Source organism: Nilaparvata lugens, chromosome 1 (genome assembly GCF_014356525.2).
Source record: "Nilaparvata lugens isolate BPH chromosome 1, ASM1435652v1, whole genome shotgun sequence".
NCBI lineage: Eukaryota > Metazoa > Arthropoda > Insecta > Hemiptera > Delphacidae > Nilaparvata > Nilaparvata lugens.
This window is the reverse complement of record NC_052504.1, coordinates 21,792,856-21,816,670: the sequence shown is the minus strand read 5'-3', so window position 1 is coordinate 21,816,670 and position 23,815 is coordinate 21,792,856. Positions and strand designations below refer to the sequence as shown.

At 34.7% G+C, this 23,815-nt stretch overlaps 2 protein-coding genes across 3 annotated transcripts in view; one reads left to right on the top strand and one right to left on the bottom strand.

Annotated features, from left to right (window-relative positions):
* Positions 1–987: 987 nt before the first annotated feature.
* Positions 988–23,815, bottom strand: part of LOC111055975 (exostosin-1) — a 163,663-nt gene continuing 140,835 nt past the window's right edge. Inside the window, exons 5-8 of the mRNA XM_039422055.1 lie at positions 21,950–22,207; positions 11,221–11,502; positions 6,844–7,097; positions 988–4,291 (exon numbers count right to left, since the gene is read on the bottom strand). Of these exons, the coding sequence (XP_039277989.1) occupies positions 4,111–4,291; positions 6,844–7,097; positions 11,221–11,502; positions 21,950–22,207 (975 nt within the window). The 3' untranslated portion in view covers positions 988–4,110. The remainder of the gene's footprint in view (positions 4,292–6,843; positions 7,098–11,220; positions 11,503–21,949; positions 22,208–23,815) is intronic.
* Positions 13,538–17,901, top strand: LOC120350034 (OTU domain-containing protein 5-like). Of its 2 annotated transcripts, none has more exons than XM_039422036.1 (2): positions 13,538–14,154; positions 15,962–17,901. In XM_039422036.1, exons 1-2 carry the CDS (start codon positions 14,023–14,025, stop codon positions 17,183–17,185), a joined length of 1,356 nt encoding a protein of 451 aa, XP_039277970.1. In that variant the 5' UTR covers positions 13,538–14,022; the 3' UTR covers positions 17,186–17,901. The 2 variants fall into 2 exon arrangements, with proteins under 2 accessions (XP_039277970.1, XP_039277977.1); XM_039422043.1 differs by having other exon boundaries at positions 13,906–14,154; positions 15,965–17,901.

The following is a 23,815-nucleotide window of genomic DNA, read 5'->3' as shown; positions in this document are numbered from 1 at the left end:
TTTTTAAAAAGATTTAAGAAGGCCGCGGCCTTGTATTAGAGGTGGCTATGCCACAATGCTTGACAAGTATGACGCGTAAGAGAAAGGCATTCATCTCTCTAAGGGCCGTTTGCACAGTGACAGTTTAATTAAACTAAATTTCATTTTAAACTAGATTAAATCCGTATCAAGTCTTGTTTGTTATAATTTGGATAATTTTCAGTTTAAGCCACCTACTTATTAAATTCAGTTTAAGCTTTGACTGTGCAAACGGCCCTAAGTATCTAAGATTTGCCAAACAAATTTTTGCAAGTTATTATTTTTCATTATTACAAGTAAAATCCGAGGCGAGACAATGTAATTAAAGTGAGTAGCCTATATTCAGAAGTAAGGTTTACAGAATATAAGTCAGAAGATTCGAAACGATTTCTGAGTTAGCAGTAATAGGCAAATGCAGTTATAGCCTAAGGTAAATATAATATTGTAGGTACTGAAAATTCAAATATTGTAATATCGTGTAATCTTAATATGAAAGTTGGAAAGTATGTTGGCTTTATTTCTAGAACTTCTCTTGCATTGAATGAAATTGACTGGAAGTTATCAACTGCAAAGAAAATTGCATGTAATATGTTTGCCAAGTGATTCATAGGCTTTATATTTGTACTGCAGTTGGGAGTAATCTTCAACTAGTTGGAGTATTCAATTGATAGCAATTTTTTTCATCAAAAAATTTTGGAACGAATTCTTTTATCCCAAATATAGAATGGGAACCTATTAAATCATAAAATTGTAAAATGAATCACAAGATCATATTTTCGAATCGTCACGGTCACGTATCTATTTGAGTAGCCTAAGCTCATCAAGAAAAATCAATCACCTATTGTTTCTAGCATGACATCTACCAACAAAACCAGGAAAAATAATATATAAAAGCCAAGTAACAAACCGGTAAATTATTTATAACAGAAAGCACAATATACATGGATTGGTAAAAAAGAACTCAATGCAAATTAATGACAAAATTTATTTGAAATTTCAGTCTTTTTTCTGTCATGATGGATAATCAGTGATCTAGTATAGTACAAACTACTGACATTTTTATTAATTTTAAATATAAAGCAGAAGAAAATTTATTCTTGAAATGCTGTGAATAAATTGATGTGTTTACATTCAGACATTTCAAAAATTGAAAAAAAAATGTTCCAAACTGTTTGTTTCTCAGTCAAACAATTTTAGAAAATTATAATAATTAATAGTACGCAATGAATGAGGCTGGAAATGGATTTTCTGCAAAATTATGATAAGAATATGCGAATAATAAGATTTTTAAGAAAAATTCATGTATGAATTGGGGGAAAACAATTCAATGTATGATAGAAACTGTAATAAGTTTGTATTTTATCCAGGGTTTAAATTAAAAGGGAAAACAGAATTGAATATATAACAATATAAGATATCATCTGAATGATAATTATTGCTTTGTAGGATAAGAATCAGCAGAAGGCTGAACTCCCAAAACGATTATAATAAGAAATTATAACAAGATTGTATTTGTTATTTATCATCAAATACAATGACAGAATATATAATTATCATTATAGATTTGGAATCATAGATTGCAGTTGTAAAACCAACATTTTTTATTCATTCGAGATGAAGACCAGTCTTTTAATAGTTTAATTAAGTCTTCTACTCGTATAACAAGCAAGATAACAAAAATACAATTATTAGTATCCACTGAACTTATTTTGAATATTTCCAATGGCGTACAAAACCAAAAAGAGTATTTTATTATTATTGAATGGCCCTAACGTCATGCAATCACAAATTAATATCATCAATACATACTCACCTGAGCAATCATTAAAGACAGTTTAATTATAATAGCTTTTCAACTATGCAATCACACTCATTTCCAGTATTAATATAACTAATAACTAATATTCTTAGTAACAATGGAAATAATTAAATGAACACTATAGACTACATATTTAAAGATAAATCCTCAATAAAACAAAATAATTTAACATCGCTCTCCAAGCTGCCTTGATTATTTACAGGTTAAAAATTTACAATGTTTTGTATAAATAATAAACATACTATCAAATAAAAGTGTACAAAAATATAAATATAACAATAGAATAAATACAGATAATAAGATTTGTAGACAGTAAATAATTAAATTATTTGTTCATTGAGTATTACGGTAATATATTACTTCAACAATAATCATAGGAATTTTCATTAGATTCTGAATTATTGTTGAAGGTATGACACTTTCAAATTGAGTATGCAAGACGATAATTATTTAGAGAAGTAGGAATTTACTTTGGTTCAACTGAGGATTATGAGATATTACTATTGACAAGGAGAAAAAAGATTTTTACCATCTATTATCCACAATCACAATGATTTAAAAATAAAATCAAAGGCGATAATTTTGTTCAAAAATATTGTGTAATTTTAATCAGATGCAGTGAAGAGGAAAAGATGTTCTGCTAACAGAACACTTGTCAATAACACTTTTCAATAAACCATAACAAGATAATAATAAAGCTGTAATAAAACTGTTCAAGATACAAAGTTATTAGAAATGACAAATGTTTTCAAAATTCGTATTCATTAAAGAACCAATTCAAAATCGACAATATTCAATTATTATAGAAATAACTAGTAGGCTCAACTCAAACTTACGCAACTCAGGTCGAGAAGAGACTCGACTCTAGTCGAAAGCATGTGTTTCCAAATGGTGACACTCAGACCAGTCGATTCTAGTCACCGCGACGTCTCCCATTCGAAAACACATCATGCTCTCGACTAGAGTCGAGTCTCTTCTCGACCTGAGTCGCGTAAGTTTGAGTTGAGCCTCACCCGGCCAAAATATTTTTACTTAGGTAACACTACTAGTTTCAGCACACATGCGATTTGCAAGTATCCTTTTCTCAGAATTCTGTTTTGAAGTTTGAAAAAGGTACTAGTTATTTCTACATTAATAATTCAACAATTCGATAAGCCCTATGAAAACACATTAGACAATCTTCATATCAATTATAAGGGATTCAATATATTGAATCAATTGGTTGTTTATATTTGTAACATTTTATTGTGTTTTATTTGTTTCATAATTCTTTGTAATTTTGTTTTGTCTTGTTTTGTGTGTTTTTAATAAATTGAAAATTGAAATATAAAACTGAAATTGAATACCATATTTAGCATAGTACTGTAGCACAGTTATCTCTAGTAGAATGCCGTACCCAACGAGCTAGCAAAGTTTAAATAAAACCAGGCCAGTCAGGATCAGCTGCAGCTGGCTAGATCTATGCTTCATAATTAATCCCAAATAATTTTAACAAAATGTATCTAATGGCTATTAGAGATGGCTGAGATAGCACTGATGCTGGATGGATTGGGATTGATCTTGCTTGGTTCAACCCATGTAGCAGTAGACGGTAGAAATCATGAAAATTGAGACGAACGCACACAGCAACAGACAGATGCTGGAAAATACCCCCCTCCACCAGGTTGCAACGTACACATAGGTACATCGCCATATGTCTGCATGCAGACGTTTCATTTTTCTCCGTATGTCTGCTTCTGTGTGCGTTCGTCTTTAATTTGAACGAACTTACCGAGAAACTGAATGACGTCAGCCCACAGCTGGAGTGACAAACTCCTTTTTCCTATTAGAATGCTTGAAGATTTTTGAGTACTTGAGAAAGGAAACGTCAATACCTAGAATATAGTCCAAACATACTCGTGACCTCTACCGTCTTCTTCTAGATACCATGGTGCAAATCATTTGAAGTAAAACTGATTTTATTTCAGTTGAAGACAAAAAAAAGTATTCAATGAGCATTCAAACAATCATGATTAATAGTGATAGCAATATATCACTACTTCAACAATACAAACACTAAATATCATCAGTTACATTCATACCTATTTACAAACAATAAATTAATGTGATGATTCAGTAATAAAATAGGATGAAATATTTGCCCTAAATACAACTCATACCTGGTAACAACTATTCATTGGTATTAATACATTCACACTGGCATTGAACTTTTAAAAAGTAATTCTGTATGAATTTGGAGGGAGAGGTATAAAACGTACCTGTCCCGCCAAATACTAGCTACCAACTAATTCGATCTGTCTGTATTTTTTTCTTAGATTAGATACGGGATCTTTGAATAGGACGGGATCCAGTCTCATGTTTGAGCGCAGTAGCGGCATGTAGCCGAAGACAGCTGCAAATGTGTTCAGGCAGGTCTGTCTCTGGATGAAGTGGTCCGGATCGTTCCACGGTGACCTGCAACGCATTCCACACTTTCAATCCAACAATACCACGCCAATTCCACAATAAATGAACTAACATTAGGAACGACATTGACAACAAAGGAACGGCATTACCAGACTCTAATATGAAACCTGTTTCAGAAATTTCCATTCATAAAAATTTGTGTTGTATTTTCAAGTGTTTGTAGTAAGATTTTAGATCTTTGTGACTCATTCAAAACAGACCTAATCGCAGACTGCAGACAAGAATATGGAGACAAATAGACAAGGTTTAAAGTAAAAACTTCCCATGTAGGTGATTTTCAATGAATAGAACTCACCACGGTATATAGAAGAAGACGGTAGGTGTCACGCGCATGTTTGTGCTAAATTTCCGGTGTAGCTGACGTCATTTCATATCAAATCATCTGTTTTTAACAAATAAGTTTCATAAATTGCCAATAGGTGTTAAAAGCCTCAGTTGGTGGCGATGACGCAATCTAGCTGGCTGGCCACTGCGCACACATTCCATGACCCCTACTGTTTTCATCTAAATACCGTGGAACTCACTATGCATACAACTTTCAATGAATCGGCCAAATAAAATTCAATCTTTCCAGAAACTAGTAACTAATAATAATGTTACTAGTTAGTAACTAACTAATAATGGATAATCAATTTATAATTTTTTTCCTTACAACATTAATATGAACCAATAATAATGAAACATAAATTAAGTTGGGAAAATATAATTGAATATGACTGAGATAAACTTTGAATTATACATGTCGATAACTATTTTTTGAATCAGTAAACAAAGTAGTTTGTTGTCTGAGGAATGGCAAGATGATCGCAATTATGTTGCAAAAATAAGGAGAAAACCCAAAATAACTATCTATAACTAGTAGTTCTGTGAACAGTAGGCCTCACGCAGAATTCTCATCCACAAGTACCTGATTGAAACTATAGACCTTATGGAAATACAGCAATAGACTTTATATTATTATTATTTATAATAGAAAATGTGGCTTCTCCACACATCTGTGTAATCACTTGTCAGCTGATTTATGATGAATAATTCTATAGTCTGATTTTTACTCTAATATTGGCGTATGAAGGAGGCTCCTATTTCCTTTTATATTATCCTTGAAATGCAAAATTTCCAAAAACCTTGTATATACGTCGACGCGCAAAAAAGGAACATACCTCCCAAATTTAATGAAAATCTATTACCGCGTTTGGCCGTAAATGCGCAACATATAAACATTTAAACATTCAAACATTAAGAGAAATGCCAAACCGACGACTTGAATCGTAGACCTCACTTCGCTCGGTCAATAAAATAAAGGAAAGAACTGGCTTATACACAGTCGGGATGGGAAAATTATGTTTGACGCATCATCATATCTGAACTAATGAACTGATTAACTTGAAATTTTGCAAATAGATTCTCAATTTACCGAGCAAGGTTATAGGCCTATTTTAAATTCAAGATTTCTGTACGTTAAGTTTTTAGTTTGTCAAGTTCTTAATGAGAACCTTGCGGAGCACGGGTTATCTCTAGTAGATAATCTATTAAAGCTTATATAGACTAAAGCTTAATGCATCTAGGAATTGTTCAAAATTTACTGCTGTCCTCTGCGACTAGAATATGATTGAACAAATAAAAGCTACTCAGAAGTAGAAATTTACTTCTCAGAAGCCATCGCAAAAAGCAAACTTTATGTTCTGAAAGTTTCATGTGGATCGATTGAGAAGTACGGTATTAATTGAGAAGTTGTAAAGCCGCTCCACCAGCAACGGAGAGGTACCTACTGGGTTCGATTCCCGGTCTGGGCACAATTTCATTCATCAAATTTCCTTCTGATATTTGGTTCTTCGGTCAATATTTGCAGTAGCAGAAGTCCATAGTTCTATTTATATAGCTTTCATTGGATATTTGAAATAATTGTATAATCAAAATTTTTGGAGAGAAATAGTACAGGCTCAGCCTAGTTTTTCCTCAATGTCACAATAATTATATTATGATTGTAGTATTTTGTACAATAAATAATAAATTATTATAATGTATTAATTTGTCTTGTTACCTACTTATTAAAAGTACCACGCAAGAATTTTGAAATCAATTGAAAACAACAAGGAAATGTTGTGTTATAGAGGTGATACCAGAGACAAATAATGTAGGTATCAAGCAGTATCTTTACTGCTTGTGACAACCCGTCTACTTTTCTTGAAATCTGTATGCACCATTACACTAATTAGTCTTATTTTTTGAGCTATTCAATAATTTATTCACTATATGTAATAATAATAATAATATTCAATAAGATTCTGAATGCATCAAGATTATTGTTTCCTTTCTCTCTGTAAAACTTTTAATATGCAACTCTGGTTTGCGCACAGGCATTTTTTGCCCATGCAGACCATTTTCTAAAGATTTATTTGGCTTAGTGTATTCATGAGGTTGTTTTATTCTTTGTTGTTGTTTTATATTGAAAATGAGTACACAAGATTTTCGCTTTGTAAATTGCATTTGTTTTAAAATAGATATCTTTTGTCTGTCGGTCTGTCTATGTTGATACTAACCTCAAACTGTTGGAGGGCGGCTGCTCCTTGTACTGTTTGCGCTGCGTGACCTTGATGGGCGGACGCCTCGTGACGTGGCTGACGAGGAAGTTGATGAGTATGTCCTCGCAGTTGTGCGACTGCTGCACCGTCTTCAGCAGCAGCGGACTCAGCCACTCTGTGTAGAGGTAGTTGTAGTAGCGGTGGTAGAAGGCGGCGCCCGTCAGCACTATCGAATAGTCGTTGGTCCACTTGGACGTGTAGCCCCAGCTTCCCTGCAATCGCAAACACACTCATCAGTAATCACAAAACTACTCAAAATTAAGTCTGAGTGTCGGTTGCACAAAAGCCGGTTAAATTTTAACCGTGATTAATTCCACGAGAACCAATCAGAGAAGCCGTCTTTTTAAAAACGCCTTCTCTGATTGGTTCTCGTAAAGTTAATCACGGTTAAAATTTAACTGGCTTTTGTGCAACCGGGCCTGATTCTCTTTTCAAGTTTTAAAACTTTCAATAATTAATACAGTATTTTCCAGTTATCAGTGATAATTAGGGAATTATTTTTATTTAATTTGGTTTTAAACTTCTAAATTCTAAATTCCTAGTTTATGAATATTTTGGACTCAAACTTGGACAAAACTTATACGGTGATAAACATAACCAATTTTTGGATAATTTCTATCCAAATTTGGAGAAGGAACAGTATTGGGCTTTAAGCCTGTTGTTCCTTTACCAATCATTCACAGTTAAGAATGATATTGCATCTATCAATGGATAAATAATAATAAAAATGAATAAATAAATGAATAATCACAAAACCTGGCTATCATTACCATATTTAACCTTCAATTTGACGACGTACAACTGTAAGCTTGTGTAATTGTATGCTGTGTTTTGTGTAACATTGAATAAATGAATGAATAAAATATGTATCTATCTATGAATAGATATTTTCAACATTTATTTTGTGATTGAATAAACTTGTACGACTAGGCACGACTAGTTCCCGCTAATTACCGTACAATTCTCAAGTGTCGAAACTGCCAGACCACATGAGGCGTCTATTTATTTAATAAAACAATATTGAAACTTGAAGCACCCTTTATTATTTAAAGTATTACAACGACTAGTTTCGACCATAGGTCATTTTCAAGGTGAAATGTGGAAATTTTTTTATGTCTATTTATTTGTATTTATTCTAGAAAACACTATAATCATAATATAATTATGACAATAGAGGAAAACTAGGCTGAGTCTGCACTATTTCTCTCTTAGATTTTGATAAAAAGTTGATGAAATTTGTTTTCTAGTCGTTTTTCAGGCAACAACGCCATCAGCCAATCGCAGAGCTTAACATGGTCTGGTCCTCAATTATTAGAAAGAGAACAAGAGTATTCTGGAGCCGCGTTTACACCAGAGATGTCAAATTCACAGACTTGAGTTTTTGACAATTTGTTGCTATGATTGATCATCTATAGTACCGTATGTACTATATGATAACTCTTCCATCATTATTATGATTCATCAAATATAATACAAACAAACATTATTTTGTATCGACAAACAAACAAACAATAATACAGTATAACCTTTATGCCTAACCTTTTCGGACTATGAGTAACCTTGGGATGGGAAAAGCACAGGGTAACCTTATTTTTCCTCATCATATCATTTTCACATTTTGATGACGTACTAAAGAATCATTGTAAAGGTGCAATTTCTTAGAGACTGCTCGAGACGCGCCGCTCGAACAGCGCAGCTATAAGCAGGTTTGTCTGCTATAAGCAGGAAGCTCGAGACGCAACGTTGCAGCCGTCACGGCTAGAGCACATAACCTATAAATTCATCAGATTCGACTATGCATTAGATATGAATAGTAAAAGCAATATAGTAGCAACATTTCTAATTCAATAAATCATCGAATCTGATGAATTTATAGGCTATGTGCTCTTGACGGCTGTCACGTTGCGTCTTGAGCTTCCTGCTTATAGCTGCGCTGTTCGAGCGGCGCGTCTCGAGCAGCGACGTTTGTCGCTCGGTTGTCAAGCGCACGTTTGACACATGCATAGAAACATTGGGATTATTATGTTTCATACATAGAAACAATAGCAGTTTCCACACCAACCGCCGCGTTTGTCGCGCGCTTCGAGTTTCTATACTGTGCATTGGAACGTACACATGCACTCAGTCGAACGCGCGCTTCTGCAGTGAATAGGTGATCTAGTGTTGTGTTTTGTTAGATCTTGCTTTGTGTTTTGTGTGTACAATGGATGCGGAAGCGTTTGACACAGAATTATTCATCGATGAAGTAGAAAAAAGAAGATGCATCTGGGAAATTGAGAGTCAATACTATAAAAATAGTTTTAAAAAAGACTGCTTGGCAGGAGATTGTGGATATTTTCGCACAAGAAAACATGACAAAGGAACAGAAGACAGTTTTAGGTAAATGGAGTCCTATGGTTTCAGAGGAGTCTCGCTTAAATTGTTCAAAAGCTATCTGAATAATAGAACCCAGTCCCTAACCATAAATGATCAATCTAGTGTAACTAACTTAACTTCTTATGGTCTTCCTCAAGGTTCTGTACTTTCTCCCATCCTTTTCATACTCTATGTAAATGACTTTTTAAATTTAAGACTTCTAAACTCAACTGTGATATCCTTTGCAGATGATACTGCAGCTATTTTTCACGTTAATTCATGGAATGAAGTTCATACTATAGCTGAAAATTATATGCTTTTAATTAGGAAGTGGTTAGATAAGAATACCTTAAGTTTAAATATTGAAAAAACTAATTACATAACTTTCTCTGCAAATAGAGTAGGGCAGCCTAACGAGAATCAAGATTTGAGACTACATTCTCAGTGCAATTTAAACTTGGGTAATTGTGATTGTCCCACCATTAAAAAAGTCAATAATACTAAGTATTTGGGAATTATAATTGATGAAAACCTTAAATGGGATGTTCATATTAAATACATATGTAGAAAAACTAGATATTTATCTTTTAAATTTTACCAAGTTAACAGAATTCTTAATAAGAACCACCTGAAAATGATGTATCATGCTCTAGTCAAGTCAATTCTGCAGTATGGCATAGTTGTTTGGGGAGGCTGTTTCAACTGTCATATTGCTGAATTATTTGTAGCACAAAAACTGATAATTAAAACTATATTAAGCAAACCCAGGCTCTATCCAACGGATATGGTTTTTAGTGATTTTGAGGTCATGACTATACGTCAATTATACAGAAAAACCGTAATTGAGTACTTAATAAAATATAGATCCGATTTTCCTCTCACAATAAACTCAACTCTTAATTATTATAATCTAATACTGCTAACAAATATGTAACCTATAACACTAATATTGAATGTATAAGGAGGCAATTAATTTACATAGGTACTAAAATAATAAACCTCATTCCAAATCACTTTCTCATGGACAATAAGATCAGCGGAAAAATTAAACTGGATATAAAAAACTGGACATACAGTAATTTCTTCTTCCATTTAGATATATGACTCGAGATTTCTGCTCCAGCATTTTTTTTTCATTAGTTTTTTCATTTTTCAGTGGACTCGCTTACCTTTATTTTGAGTACCTATTCCTCTGTTTTCTTCCTTCCCCCAATTTCTCCCTTCCTTTTTTCCTCATTACTTCTCTTTTTTGCCTGCCTATTACATGGGAAACCATAGTTGGCTAGGTATCTTCCTCTCTTTTTTTTCTCTCTTCTCCAACACACCCAAACACTAAGCCCATGGTTTTTTATATTTGTAACATTTTATTGTGTTTTATTTGTTTCGTAAATCTTTGTAATTTTGTTTTGTCTTGTTTTGTGTGTTTTTAATAAATTGAATTGAAATTGAAATATACAAAGCATAAGTAGTAGCATTAATTAAAAATAAAATTATAAATTTGATTTATAATTTTGATTTTATAAATCAAATTAAGGCAGTATGAACTACATAATAATTTGTAATTCAGATACTTGTTGTACCAAGAGTGCATTTATGAAATAAGTCAGTGTTTTGTGTTCACAACGTCTTATGAAATAGAATTATGAAATAAAACTAAGGCAGTATGCCTTTTTACAAGTACGGTACCACATATTTGTGATACAAATACTTTTTTCTAACAAGAGTACACTTATAAAATAAGTTGGTGTGTGTTCACAACACACATCAGTGTATTTTTCACTTGAACTGTCATGAAAACATCGACAAAACGCGCGGTTAACGCCCTCATGTGTACGGTATCACTTTTTCAACGCGCGACAAACGCGGCGTTTACCGAGCGACAAACGTTGTCCTGTGTAATTCCTGTAAGGAATTGCACCATTAGGAAGAAAAGAGAGCCCAGACAATGTAACAACATCATCTATAGAGAATGTATGATACCTTGGCGTCATCCCAGTAGTGCGAGCGCGCCGGGTAGCCGACGATGCGGTCAGGGAAGGACCTCCACACGTGGAAGGCAAAGTCGATTTCGTCGCTGTTGAGCAGCGCGTCTTCGTCCAGCGACAGAATGGCGGCGCTCTTGAGCAGCGGGTGCGGAAAGAAGCGCTGACCAATCAGCGGCTCCGACGACTCTTGCAACACGTGCAGCGACACGTGGCCTGGCAGTGGCGGCCATCTTGAATGCGCCGGAACCGGCTTATCGCTGTTCCAAGCCACTAGGATCTGTCGAACAAGAGAATCGGGTCAGTAATAGGAAATGAGCTCAGTATTCAGCAACTTTGTATCTTATTACTAGTGTTTATTTCACATTCAGTCATTCAAAATTTCACTTTGAAATTCAAAATTTATAAATTTGAATTGGAAGGGAAATATGATTTTATTGATTCCGGTACTGATTAGAAGTACAAGCCATTTGAATCATTAATACCATTAATCATTCTTAAAATTACCTCCTTTGGATAGCTTTCCTACACAAATGTATTATTGATTCCGCATTGATAACTGCCACATCTTAACTGACAATAATTCTAATACTAATATGACACAATAAAATCTGATACTTATATGATATATACAATCTAATAATCTAGGGCATGGATTCCAAGACATATATTAAATCTAATGGACTATTATATCTATAGGTTTGATGGCCCATTAGATTAGAATAAGTGTCCAAGAAGCCGGGCCTAGGGTCCGGTTGCACGAATGTCTAATACATTTTAGCCGTGATTAGATGGCAGTTGAAGGCCACCAGATGTAATCAGAAAACCGACCGAATACGTCTTGAATCAACAGTTGATCAGGGCTAAATTCCATAAAATGTTCCTGCTATGATAAAAAATATCGTGAGAAAAATAAGAAATTTTTAGATTCTGAAATGGACTTCAACATAGAGGTTGACCTGGAATAACTAAAACTTTTAAAAACGCAATAGAAAAAAAATGAGAAGGGAAAATCTCGATAAATAAATGTTTACAATTCGACGAATAACTGTGATTTAATTACAACAGATAATTCACAATATCCAGATTTAAAAGTGTATTTGTGTTGGAGAAATCCTATTTTTAAGCAAGCAATTTCTGTATATATGGTTATTTGGTTATGTATGTCCAACGGATCTCGAAAACGGCTCTAACGATTTTCACGAAATTTGAACATAGTAGGTTTATGTTATGAAAATTCGATTGTACTAGGTAAAATCCCTGGGAAAACTCACTGAAGGACATGAAAAGGATGATAATTATTCATCATTGGAAAACAGATGATAATTTCGTCGTCTGTCGATAACAGAAGATGTGAGTGCCTGTATGGGAGAGAGACAGAATTATGTTCAGCTGTTAAACTATTTGCAATCAATCAGCTTATCTCACGAGAAATATTAATCGACTTGATCAAAATAATCTGATTTGTTGACATTACATGGTATATCATTCAAAATTAGAGTAGGTTATATCATAATTTTCAAAGTTAATCATTATTTTACAGTTTTAAGTGATTAGTGAGTGTTATTATGTTATTCAATTTGGTTTGTAAACAATCTAAATTAGAACTGTACTGTTTTCAAATATTTGGACTGGAAATTGGACCTGAATTCAAGTGTATGGAACATAACCAACTTTTTGGACTATTTATAGTGTATAAATCAAAATTCGGGGAAGAAACTGTTAGTCCTTCCCCAATCATTTTAAAGAATAATTGTTTTCTGTTTATCAATAACTACATAACGAGCGAAGCTCGGTGCCCCGATATTCATTCTAAAGGGCGTAATTTTCAAAGAATAATAAATTCAATTAACTATTTTTAAATGGCAAGTTTTGATATGAGTAGTAAATTGTTATAAAATAAAATCATTTTTAAAAGTTACAGTTATTCTGAGTCACTCGTTATCACTAGTGAATATGACACATAGACCCGGTTTTACAAACGCCGGTTAAATTTTGATCGTGATTAATTCCACGAGAACCAATCTAAAGGTGCGTACAGATACACGCGCCTCGACCACGCTCCGCACTCGCTCCGATCATGAACTTTACGCGAGATGTTACGCAAGGGTTCGCTTGAGGTTCGAAATATGTTCGAAGGATGAATGCTTTTAGGTGCGTACAGATATACGCGCCGCGAACATGAGCAATTCACTTTTAATCAGCTGACTATATCTGTATTTTACAGAAACGGTAAAGATATATAGATATAAAAAGCTTGGCATCAGCTGATTAAAAGTGAATTGCTCATGTTCGCGGCGCGTAAATCTGTACGCACCTTATCGTTGACCTGCGATCATAAATCGATCTGCTCGAGTGACGTTCGATTGCGGAGCAGAGCAAAAGTCTGTATGCACCTTTATAAAAAAAGCCAACCTATCAGATAAGCTGTGTTATCAAAAAGGCCTTCTCTGATTGGTTAACGTAAAATTAATCACGGTTAAAACTTGACCGGTTTTTGTGCAACCGGCACTAATAGTAAAATCCAACTGTTATACTCAAACCTCATAAAATAACATCAAAGCTTTTAATTCTACCAATGCTGACCATTTAAAGTGAATCTAATTATTGGGCAAGAATCCAGCTGATAACAAAATGATGCAGATAAAATTTTGTTACCAGAACATTGAACAGCTGTTTACGAACGAATAATATTTTCAATAATAGATAAGGTTAGGTTTTCCATTAGAAATCGTGGTAAGGTAACAACTCTACTCTACAGCCGTCGTTTTGTTTGTATAAACTCAGTAAAGTTCACGTCATGACAATTTTATCAAAGAAAAGAACATTGCAAGTAAAATCCGATATTGAAAACTCGGAGTCTCAAACTCATCATGGAAATACAAATCAAACTCAACCTCATGGCATTTCCATTGGATTGTTGACAAATCAGGTAGGCTAATTGGTTTTTTCATTACGTGAGAAATCGTAATAGAATTGTTCAGTTTTGTAACTTTATAAATATTTTATGTTTATGAATATTTACTATTACAAATCTTCTATCATGTAATAGATATTTCACAATGAATAAATAACTTATCAACCGATACCGGTGTAATTCAATCCTGCTGGCTATTATTACTGTTGTCAAATTTTTTGTTACAATCATTTAGAATGTTATTCTGATAACACAAAATTAGCCGTTGGTCACCAGTATTTTAAAAATAAATCTAGTTCAAAGAAACACGATTTTTCATGTAATTTTCCATTTTTTATCAATCAATGATTTTATTAGACTATCGATTCAGTACATATCGATACATTCATATTCCAATGATCGATACATCAGCTGAACCGATATAAAAAATTAGCCGTCGGTCATTCGTCCTACGAATTTACAATTTTTTTACGTTAAAGATATGCTAGATAGGCCTACAACGTTTTTGAAACGTTCATTGGCGTTTTTGAGAATTAATCAATAGAAAATTTTGGAATTTTGTCAAAACAGGTCAGAAAATGTAGCTTTAAAAAATATTCTGAATCCCGCCAAAAATACAACCAGAATCCACGGTTTTGAGTTCTCCCAGAAAATGCCCAATTATAGTGAACAGATATTCATCCAAGGTTGAGATAGTCAATAGCCTGGTTTTTGATTTCCAATCATTTTATGATTATTATGACCATTATAATGACTTTCGTAATGACCATTTAATTATCAATAGTTTGTGTGTCACTGCATTATTTTAAAATACGTTTTACAGCGTTAACAAAGACTGAACTTAAAATACTACAGACTTGATACATAAGAAATGTAGGCCTATACGTGGAGTTTCGAGATATCATCATATTACGCAATTATAGACAATAAGTTATATAGGCATTTTACAGTTTATGTTTGCATTCACCTACATTTTATAATTTCAATACAATACAATAATTTTTGCAATACCCAAACAAAAATTTCTCTATGCAGAAAACAATATTTTTATTGCACACGATTGTAATAGAACAACATTTTTGCAACCCCAAAAGCCGCTTCAAAGTTTCTCCAACAAAATTGTTTATTTCTTATATTGCATGAATTAAACTTATATTGTTGTTAAGGCGAATGTAAATCAACCTTCAAATTAGCTTAGGTGTAGAATAGAATAACTTTTTCATGACTTGTTCATCATGTTGTGAAGAAAACAATGTAAGAACAAAGTAATAGATAGATAAATGTATTAGCTTAGAATTATTCTTATGTTTTAGTAAGGTCCACGTTATAATGGCTGTGTTTGTTTAGCAATGGTATTGCTATCCTTGTCTTTCATTCAACAAAGCGGATAGTGCTATCTCTCATAGAGAGTCCGGTCTCACAAGGTGTCAAACTATCAAACGATAAACCGAAAAACTTCAATAAAAACTTTCTCGCTTTGCTCAGTTGCCAGAACGTCTTTTAACAATGGAGAATTAATAAATAATGAACAAAATATTTCATTCTAATTATAAAAATTCATCATGAAATTATTGAAAAATATAATTAATTGGTTAATAAAATATAATTGATTGATTTAAACGAGAAAGAACAGTTAATATTACATCAATAAACCTTCATCAGCTAGAAGGCATTGACAAGACAGAGGATCTTTCTTTACTGCCATTATAACGTGGACCTCACTATAGCTGCTTCGGCTCATTTAGTTTTTCAAACATTATTTGAAGCTACCTTTCAGAATATCGTCGTTTATTTAGTTATTTTATCCATTGTTTGCTTCTAGCAGATAAATGAAAGACAGCAAGATCGGCTGAGCACAGCTCAATGGACGAGGGAGCAGGAGGCTCATTTGGATGATTACAACAGTCAGAATAGTTGTGGGCCTGGACGCAGCAGGAAGAGGCATAGAATCAGTTCTCATCAAGCAGATCGCAACTGCAAGATTCGGGACAGAAGTGCAACGAGTTCGCTGCAAGCCGCATCCACCGACGACCAGGAGGCCGCAGGGTGCTCCGGCTACAACAGTGGAGATGAGTACAGTGCAAGTGCCAGCAGGATGCAGCTCAGCGAGATCGACAGACTCGAGAAGAGGCGAGCCTTTGAGAAGAAGTTACGCAAATTGGGCTGGCAAATCAAACATATGGATGAAGATGGCGCTTGCCTGTTCAGAGCTATAGCCGATCAAGTCTATGGTGACCAAGAGATGCACGATGTTGTCAGACAGAACTGCATGGACTACATAGCGTCAAACCGCGATTATTTCTCACAGTATGTCACAGAAGACTTCAATCACTATCTAGATAGGAAGCGTTTAGTTACCACCCATGGAAACCACATTGAAGTGCAGGCTATGAGCGAAATGTACAATCGGAAAATCGAGGTGTACTGTTTCGAGGAAGAGCCGATCAACACTTTCCAAGGCAAAGAGGAAAACGACAACGAGCCGATACGCCTTTCTTATGAGACTGGACACTACGACAGCATTGTCGATCCACAGAAAGCGACCATTGGAGTTGGGCTTGGTTTGCCGAATTTTACACCAGGTGCCGCTGAGAAGAATCTCATCACCGATGCAGTTCGACAGAGTGAAGAGTTGGATATTGAGAAGACAATGTTGGATGACAAACTTCGAGCGACGGATTGGGAAGCGACCAATGAGGCCATTGAAGAGCAGGTGGCGCGACAGAGCTATGTGCAATGGCTCAAGGACAACGAACGACTGAGTAAGGCTGCTGCTCCGACAGCGACGGCCACTGCCTCCTCCAGTGCAGCCACTGGCAGCCCCACTACTCCCTCCAGTCCCACAACACCTCTAATACTGAACAAACAAGAAACGGCTCCGTCTTTGGATATGTTGCCTCCTCAGTTTGTGGGTTTGGATGGATGGGAAGACGCAGGAATCCTGGCTGAAGTACTCGCCGCTTCACAACAGGAGTATCTTGATAATCTTAAAAAGGCATACACAAATGAATTACCTGATGGCAAAAAACAGGATGATTGTATGTGAAAAATGATGCACCAGTAACAGAAAGACAAAGCTCTTTGTGTTCATACAGTGATAAACATTACTGATTGAAAATGTATTATTCGAACCCTTTTTACAAAGATAATTTCTCAACAAAATTTGAATGCATGTGATCATTTTGTGACTTAATTAATTTTCCAGATTTAATAATAATGTTAATCTGATTTTATTCTTTAAATGCTTATTCATTTACAGCTAGTTGATACAGATATGTTTACACATTATTGATTCATCAATAATAATAATATAGATGCTGATTCATATTATTTGCAGCTAGTTTATTCAGAGATAAGAATCCTCATGAATGACCTCTATTAGCTTGAGGCAGGAAATACTTTTCATTGATGTGAAATCTGTAAGCTTAGGTTACCCCTCTGGATCTTCAACCATGATTTGATTCTCTGATAACTTGTTTTATCGGCTGAGCTATCAGAAAACTTATCAAGGAATACTTCAGAAACTTGAATTAGTTCCTTTGTTACCACCATTTTAGTTGAAAATTTTTGTTAAACTAAGTTTTTGTTTGGAGTTAATAAACTAAGAAATCTTCAAATTTCACAACTGACTAACATTCTATCAACTGAAGATGAATGATGTATTCTGTGATAATTTAAAATAAGAAAATATTTAGTTTGGAAAATTGAACACTTCACTTAATGAACGAAAGATAGAATAAATAAAATTATGAGAATGAAAAATGAGTCTTATTCTTCTACCAAAGTAGAGAACACATTCAAATTAGGAATTTAATGTTGTATTCTGTTGAAATAAGATACTTTCAAGTCACAGGGTGGTGCTGGTGCTATGCCCTTACTTTGTAAGCAGATTGAATGTGAAAGGTGGGTATGGCTGGCCACTAACTGTAGAACATGCATGATTCACATGTCGTCATACATTGTTGTGTCATCAAATCGAAAAGCTTCTAGCATATTTTTTGTGGTTAGGTTTTTGTATCTCCGATTTTTTGTTGTCTAATTTTTCTTCGCTGCTCTATTGGAGGTTAGATTATTTTTCTATCATCATAATTTGTAATTTTCTGGTGGTATGTTAACTGTTATTGGTTGTTGGAAGCAACATTTTAATGTTTCATGCACAAATCATGTACATACAAAATATAAAAATAATTTAACCTCAAATAGAGCAGCAAAGAAAAAATAGACAACAAAAAATCTGGTGTGGCGCACTCACACAACTTTCCTTGCCGTTATGAAAATTGATCACCTGACGCTAGTGTCCACGCGCATCTCAAGTCTACTATTCAAAGATATGAGCCAGCTGGTGACAGGACTATAACCAATACCTACTATTACTTAGAAGTAATAGTAGGTATTGCTATAACGCTGGATACACACGAGATCTGCTATCTCTTCATAGTGAATGATTTAATAGAATCAACAGTTGCCAAAAGTTTGCAATTGAATAATCCACAGCCTACTATACACATACACACACACACACATACACATACAGACCAATACCCAAAAACCACTTTTTTGGACTCAGGGGACCTTGAAACTTATAGAAATTTACAAATTGGGGTACCTTATTTTTTTCGGAAAGCAAGTTTCCTTACTTATGGTAATGGGGCAAGGAAAGTAAAAAAAATAGTGTATAGAAAAATCAAATCTCGATAAATTTTGCTGGAAGAGTTTCGCTGTGATAACGGCTGTGATTTCCCAACAATGTATGACGACTGTGTACCATGCATGTTCTACCGTTAGTGAACTGAGATGAAAATTAAATCAACTCAAAATAACATTAAAACAGTTAACTTATTTTTTAAAAATTAATTAAATTTCTCTATAATCTTTTAGAAATCAAATATGTCATGAGATAGACAATATTTTGGTATCCTCGAAATTCCATGAATTTATTTTTTTCTCAATTCGGCAAAGGATTCACCCCAAAATTTAAACGTAAGGCGCTCATATCGCAAAAAATATGAAAGAGAATATAATTTTTCCCATAGAAATATGTTCCATTTAGGGAGATGCATAGAATTCATCGAATTTAAAATACTTTGAAAAATGCCACCAGTAGAAAGGTTTCCAAAAGCGTGACACACATTATTCCAATTACCTTCAATTGAACACACATTCTCAATAGCAGACTATTCATTTCTATCAATTTCTCCCATATTATATTATTTTTCAATTTTTAATATTTTCTTGCTTTCAATTCACTTGTATTTATTACAACAATTTCTGACTAATAAATAATTATTTCATTATTTTACGTTGCGGGACACTTAAATCAAACTTGAAACTTTTTGGGAGACTATGAGTGGGAGTTGAAGACTACAGAGTGTTTCAAAAAGAACTCCCTAGTTTTAGGTATAAATTTAATTTGTATAAATTGATGAAAAACTACTTCAACAAGTACGTACAATGAAAGAGAGAATCTTCAAGTTTTATTTCACATTAGTACACTTCAACATGGGATCCATTTGTTACCTGCACACGTCGAGACGATATTCAAGTTCTAGCCATGTATTCATCAACATATCAGGTGATCTGTCCCAATCGCTGAGACGATTGTTTCCCGTGAATGGTTTATGTCTCGGATTATTCCACTGTAAACAACATTTTTTATGTGCCCCCAAGAGGAAAAGTCCAGAGGGGTTTAGTCCGGGCTCCGTGGTGGCCAAGCAATTGGGTCAATTCTACCTTCCCGGAAAGCAAGTGTCTCGAGCCGCCCGCACATTGTTTTAGTAATGAGGAGGGGCGCCATCTTGTTGGTGAGTCTGCAACTGCAGGGGAACAAAACTTAGACTGTTGCTGAATCAAATACCACAAACTAGAATAGTCTATATCACTTTTTACAGATTCTATGACACATTGAAACTAGGGAGTTCTTTTCCAAACACTCTGTATTTCCATCACTTTCATCACTTTAATAATTCTAGAATTAAATAAGAAATAAAAATTCAATTTATTAGGCGGAGTTAAGACGATAAAGTCCTCTCTACCAATTAATTTTAAGCTCAGAATCACCATGAAAAAGGAATAATAGTAAAAGGGACCCAACATGTTTTCATTTGTATGCTATAATGGGATAAAATGTCGCCTGTCATCATTGCTCATAAATAACACTGACGCTTCCCATTGAAACAATGCTGACAGATTAAGTGAATGCCACTTGTGCAAACCATCGTTTGTTGGCTGCTGGTAGAATTCTATAGTGAGGTCCACGTTATAATGGCAGTGAGGAAAGATGGGAGGACAGCATTGCCGATTCTCTCTCTCTGCCTTGCCACTCCCTTCTATAGAGGACAGCTAATACCGGTATATCTGATCTAATATTAATCAATTTGTTGTCAAGAAAATATATTTTTTATTGGTTAAATTTTCATAATTGAGATCAAATATTTTGTTAATTATAAGGACTGAAAATTTTGTAAAATGTACAACTACAAGACTTAATAGTCCAGTCAATATAGACATAAAAAAGGGGATGTGCTTGCAATTTATATTGTAGTTCTGATTTTTTAATATATTATTTGGATACATGAGAGAAGTCCAGAACCAAATTCTTCATGCAAAATTTCCTTGTGCTATATACAGAGTGGCCCAAAAACATAGTATTTTCGGTTCATTTTCCAGTTTTCAGCTATTTCCGCCAAATCCAGTGATCGGACAGGAAAATTTGCTCTCGCTTTTTTTAGATTAAAACCTTATGAATGAAATGAGATCATTCGGAACTCTCCATCTCTAATGGGTACTGAGTTATAATTTTTCAAAAATAAGTGAAATTTTAAGAAAAAATCAATTTTGATTATATTTGAATATATTTAGATCTGAATGAAATGAGATCATTCGGAACTCTCCATCTCTATTGAGTACTGAGTTATAATTTTTCAAAAATGAGTGAAATTTTAAGAAAAAATCAATTTTGATTATATTTGGTATTTGATCAACAATATATCCCGATTGTTAGGCTACAATCTAGATATAAAATTTAAAATCCATCTGGGCGTAATTTTGTGCTCTACAATCTGAGAGTAGGTAGAGCGCTCCATCTCATATAGATTTTCAGGTACACCTGACAACAATGCTCCTTGTATTGTGAAAACACCTAATTTTCAGCTTCAACCATCATCACAATCTATATTGTCCTCACAGTAATATTTTGCACAATGATATAAGTTCAAGAGATTATGTTCTATGAGAATCACTCGTTAGATGCACTTAATGTCAGTATTTCCTAGTGGAGAGGTGTGTGTGCATCTAAGGAGTGATTCTCATAGAACATAATCTCATGAACTTAAATCATTGTGTAAAATAGCACTGTGAGGACAATATAGATGGTGATGATGATTGAAGCTAAAAATTGTGTGTTTTTCACAATACAAGGAGCGTGAAGAATTTGGTTCTGGACTTCTCTCATGTATTCAAATAATATATTAAAAAATCAGAACTACAATATAAATTGCAAGCACCAATGTGTATAGTGACTGGACTATAACCTATTCCGGACTATGTGTAACCATGTAACCCTTGTCTAAATTTGGGTGAAGAATAGCACAAGGTTACCTTATTTTTTTCTCTCCCCATCATTTCGATGTACTTATTGTATGAATCAATAAAGAATAAAGCATTTATACATAGTTAAAAACCGATATGGCAACGTTGCAGGGATAGAGATTGATAGCGCTGTTTTTGTCGAATAATAGACAAGGATAGGAACATCAATGTTAATCAAATACTGTCATTATAACGTGAACATCACAATAGGGTAGAAACTCACCTTGGACACGTGCTTGCTCTTGGCAACATTCTTGATGAGCCGGAACAGTGTGGAGGAGGGGGTGAGGGGGGTGCCCAGCTGGCAGTAGACGACTGCGGTGAAGTTGTCGTCTGCGGCTGCGTCTGCGGACGCCGCAATGTGGAACGGGTAGTGCGGCCAGAAGTCGGAGAACTCGGGGAACGTGAGCAGCGCGCCCGGCGAGTTGTTCCAGATTATTCCGTCGCGTTTCCGCTGCAACGGCAAACGTTCGCGAATTATCTGCAAAAACAAAACAACAATTAATTGATTTTAGTACAAGTGTGAGCGAATGAATAATGTGTGAGTGACGATTTTTCCATAAAAAACTGACAATCGATTTGTATTCATTTATAGTAAAAAACACCATAATCATAAGATGACCATGGAGGGAAAACTAGGTTGTGTCTGCATTAGTCTCTCCACAAATTTTGATAAAAAGTTGAGGTTGTCATAAGCATTATAGTAGGTAATGAAATCACATATCACTCCATTTCATAGGATCACAGATCCTTCGCCACTCAATTTTCGGTTTGGGAATAGTTATTTAAAAATGCAGAATTTTGAAAATTGACTTAGGAAATATAATAGAAGAGTGTACCGTAACAAAGAAAACAATTGATTGAAAACTTGAGTAATATTGTACTTATTTGAAAAAATTAAATACATGAAATCACAAACATAATAAATATTGCTTGTTCGTTGGTGTAGATAGATTATGAAATAAGCATCAACTAAATAATTTTTATGGGAAAATCAAGGAAAGGAGGAAGTTGTAGGTAATTTTATATTTTTTATCTTATGGATATCGGATCCTGAAACGGCCATATGATTGCCAAGTGTGAAAAAGAAGAACTGAGCGAAGACCGTTTCCTTCATATGATTTATTTTAGGGACTAACAAATTATTTTGCCGAGGATTATGCAAACGTGAGCTCTAGGCTTGTGCGTTGGTAATGAAACTGATGATGATGAGAGATGAGTGAACCTACAACTTTGAGCTGGATTGCCACACACCAGTTACAGTGAAAGTGACCGGTACAGTCACAATATTATTCCCATAAGTTTCAATAGGATTATTCATATTCGCTATTGGGAACAGTCCAATCAGGACTCATGCAAATTATATTTTTACTGTACCGGTGCCTTTCAGCTTTGGGTGGGGTTCGTACCACCAGGAAGGTGCATTCAAACTCATTCATAAATCGTATTTAGAGGAGTTCGGCTCTTAAGTGGTTACCCTTAAGGTGCGTGCAGACTTTCGCTCTGCTCCGCAATACAACGTCACTCGAGCAGAGCGATTGATGATCGACCGGTGAGCAAGAGTGGAACGCGAGAAGAGCTAACATCTCCCGTAACGTTCATGATCGGTGCGAGTGCGGAGCGATGGCGGAACGAGGGCGGAGCGTGTGGGAGGCGTGTATACCTTAACAGTGGGAAGTAGCAGGTGCTTGGATCTTAGCCTATCTAATCGATAGCTTACCACAAAGCAAAACGCTTGAAAACTGTTCAACAAAAGTTGAAAGTTTCTAGACAATTAATCAAAGATGTTCCATATACCTTTCACTAGCAGCATGGATAGCATCTAAACTGATGCTGTAAGCCTCTATGAGCGGTAATTTTTCTATTGATGTGAATAAATGAATAAACGGTGGCCAAATTCCTGAATTCATCCCAAACAGCTTGAAGCAACTGGTGTTCTGTTTTCAAGTTGAGCGACGTTCGAAGTGAAGGGACATTATGCCATTTGACATTTCAATGGGGATGCATCAGGACTTGTTCTTGTTTCCCCTTTACATGGTGACGCCGATGAACTTAGAAATAGATGAACTTTAAAATTCAAAAAACGTAA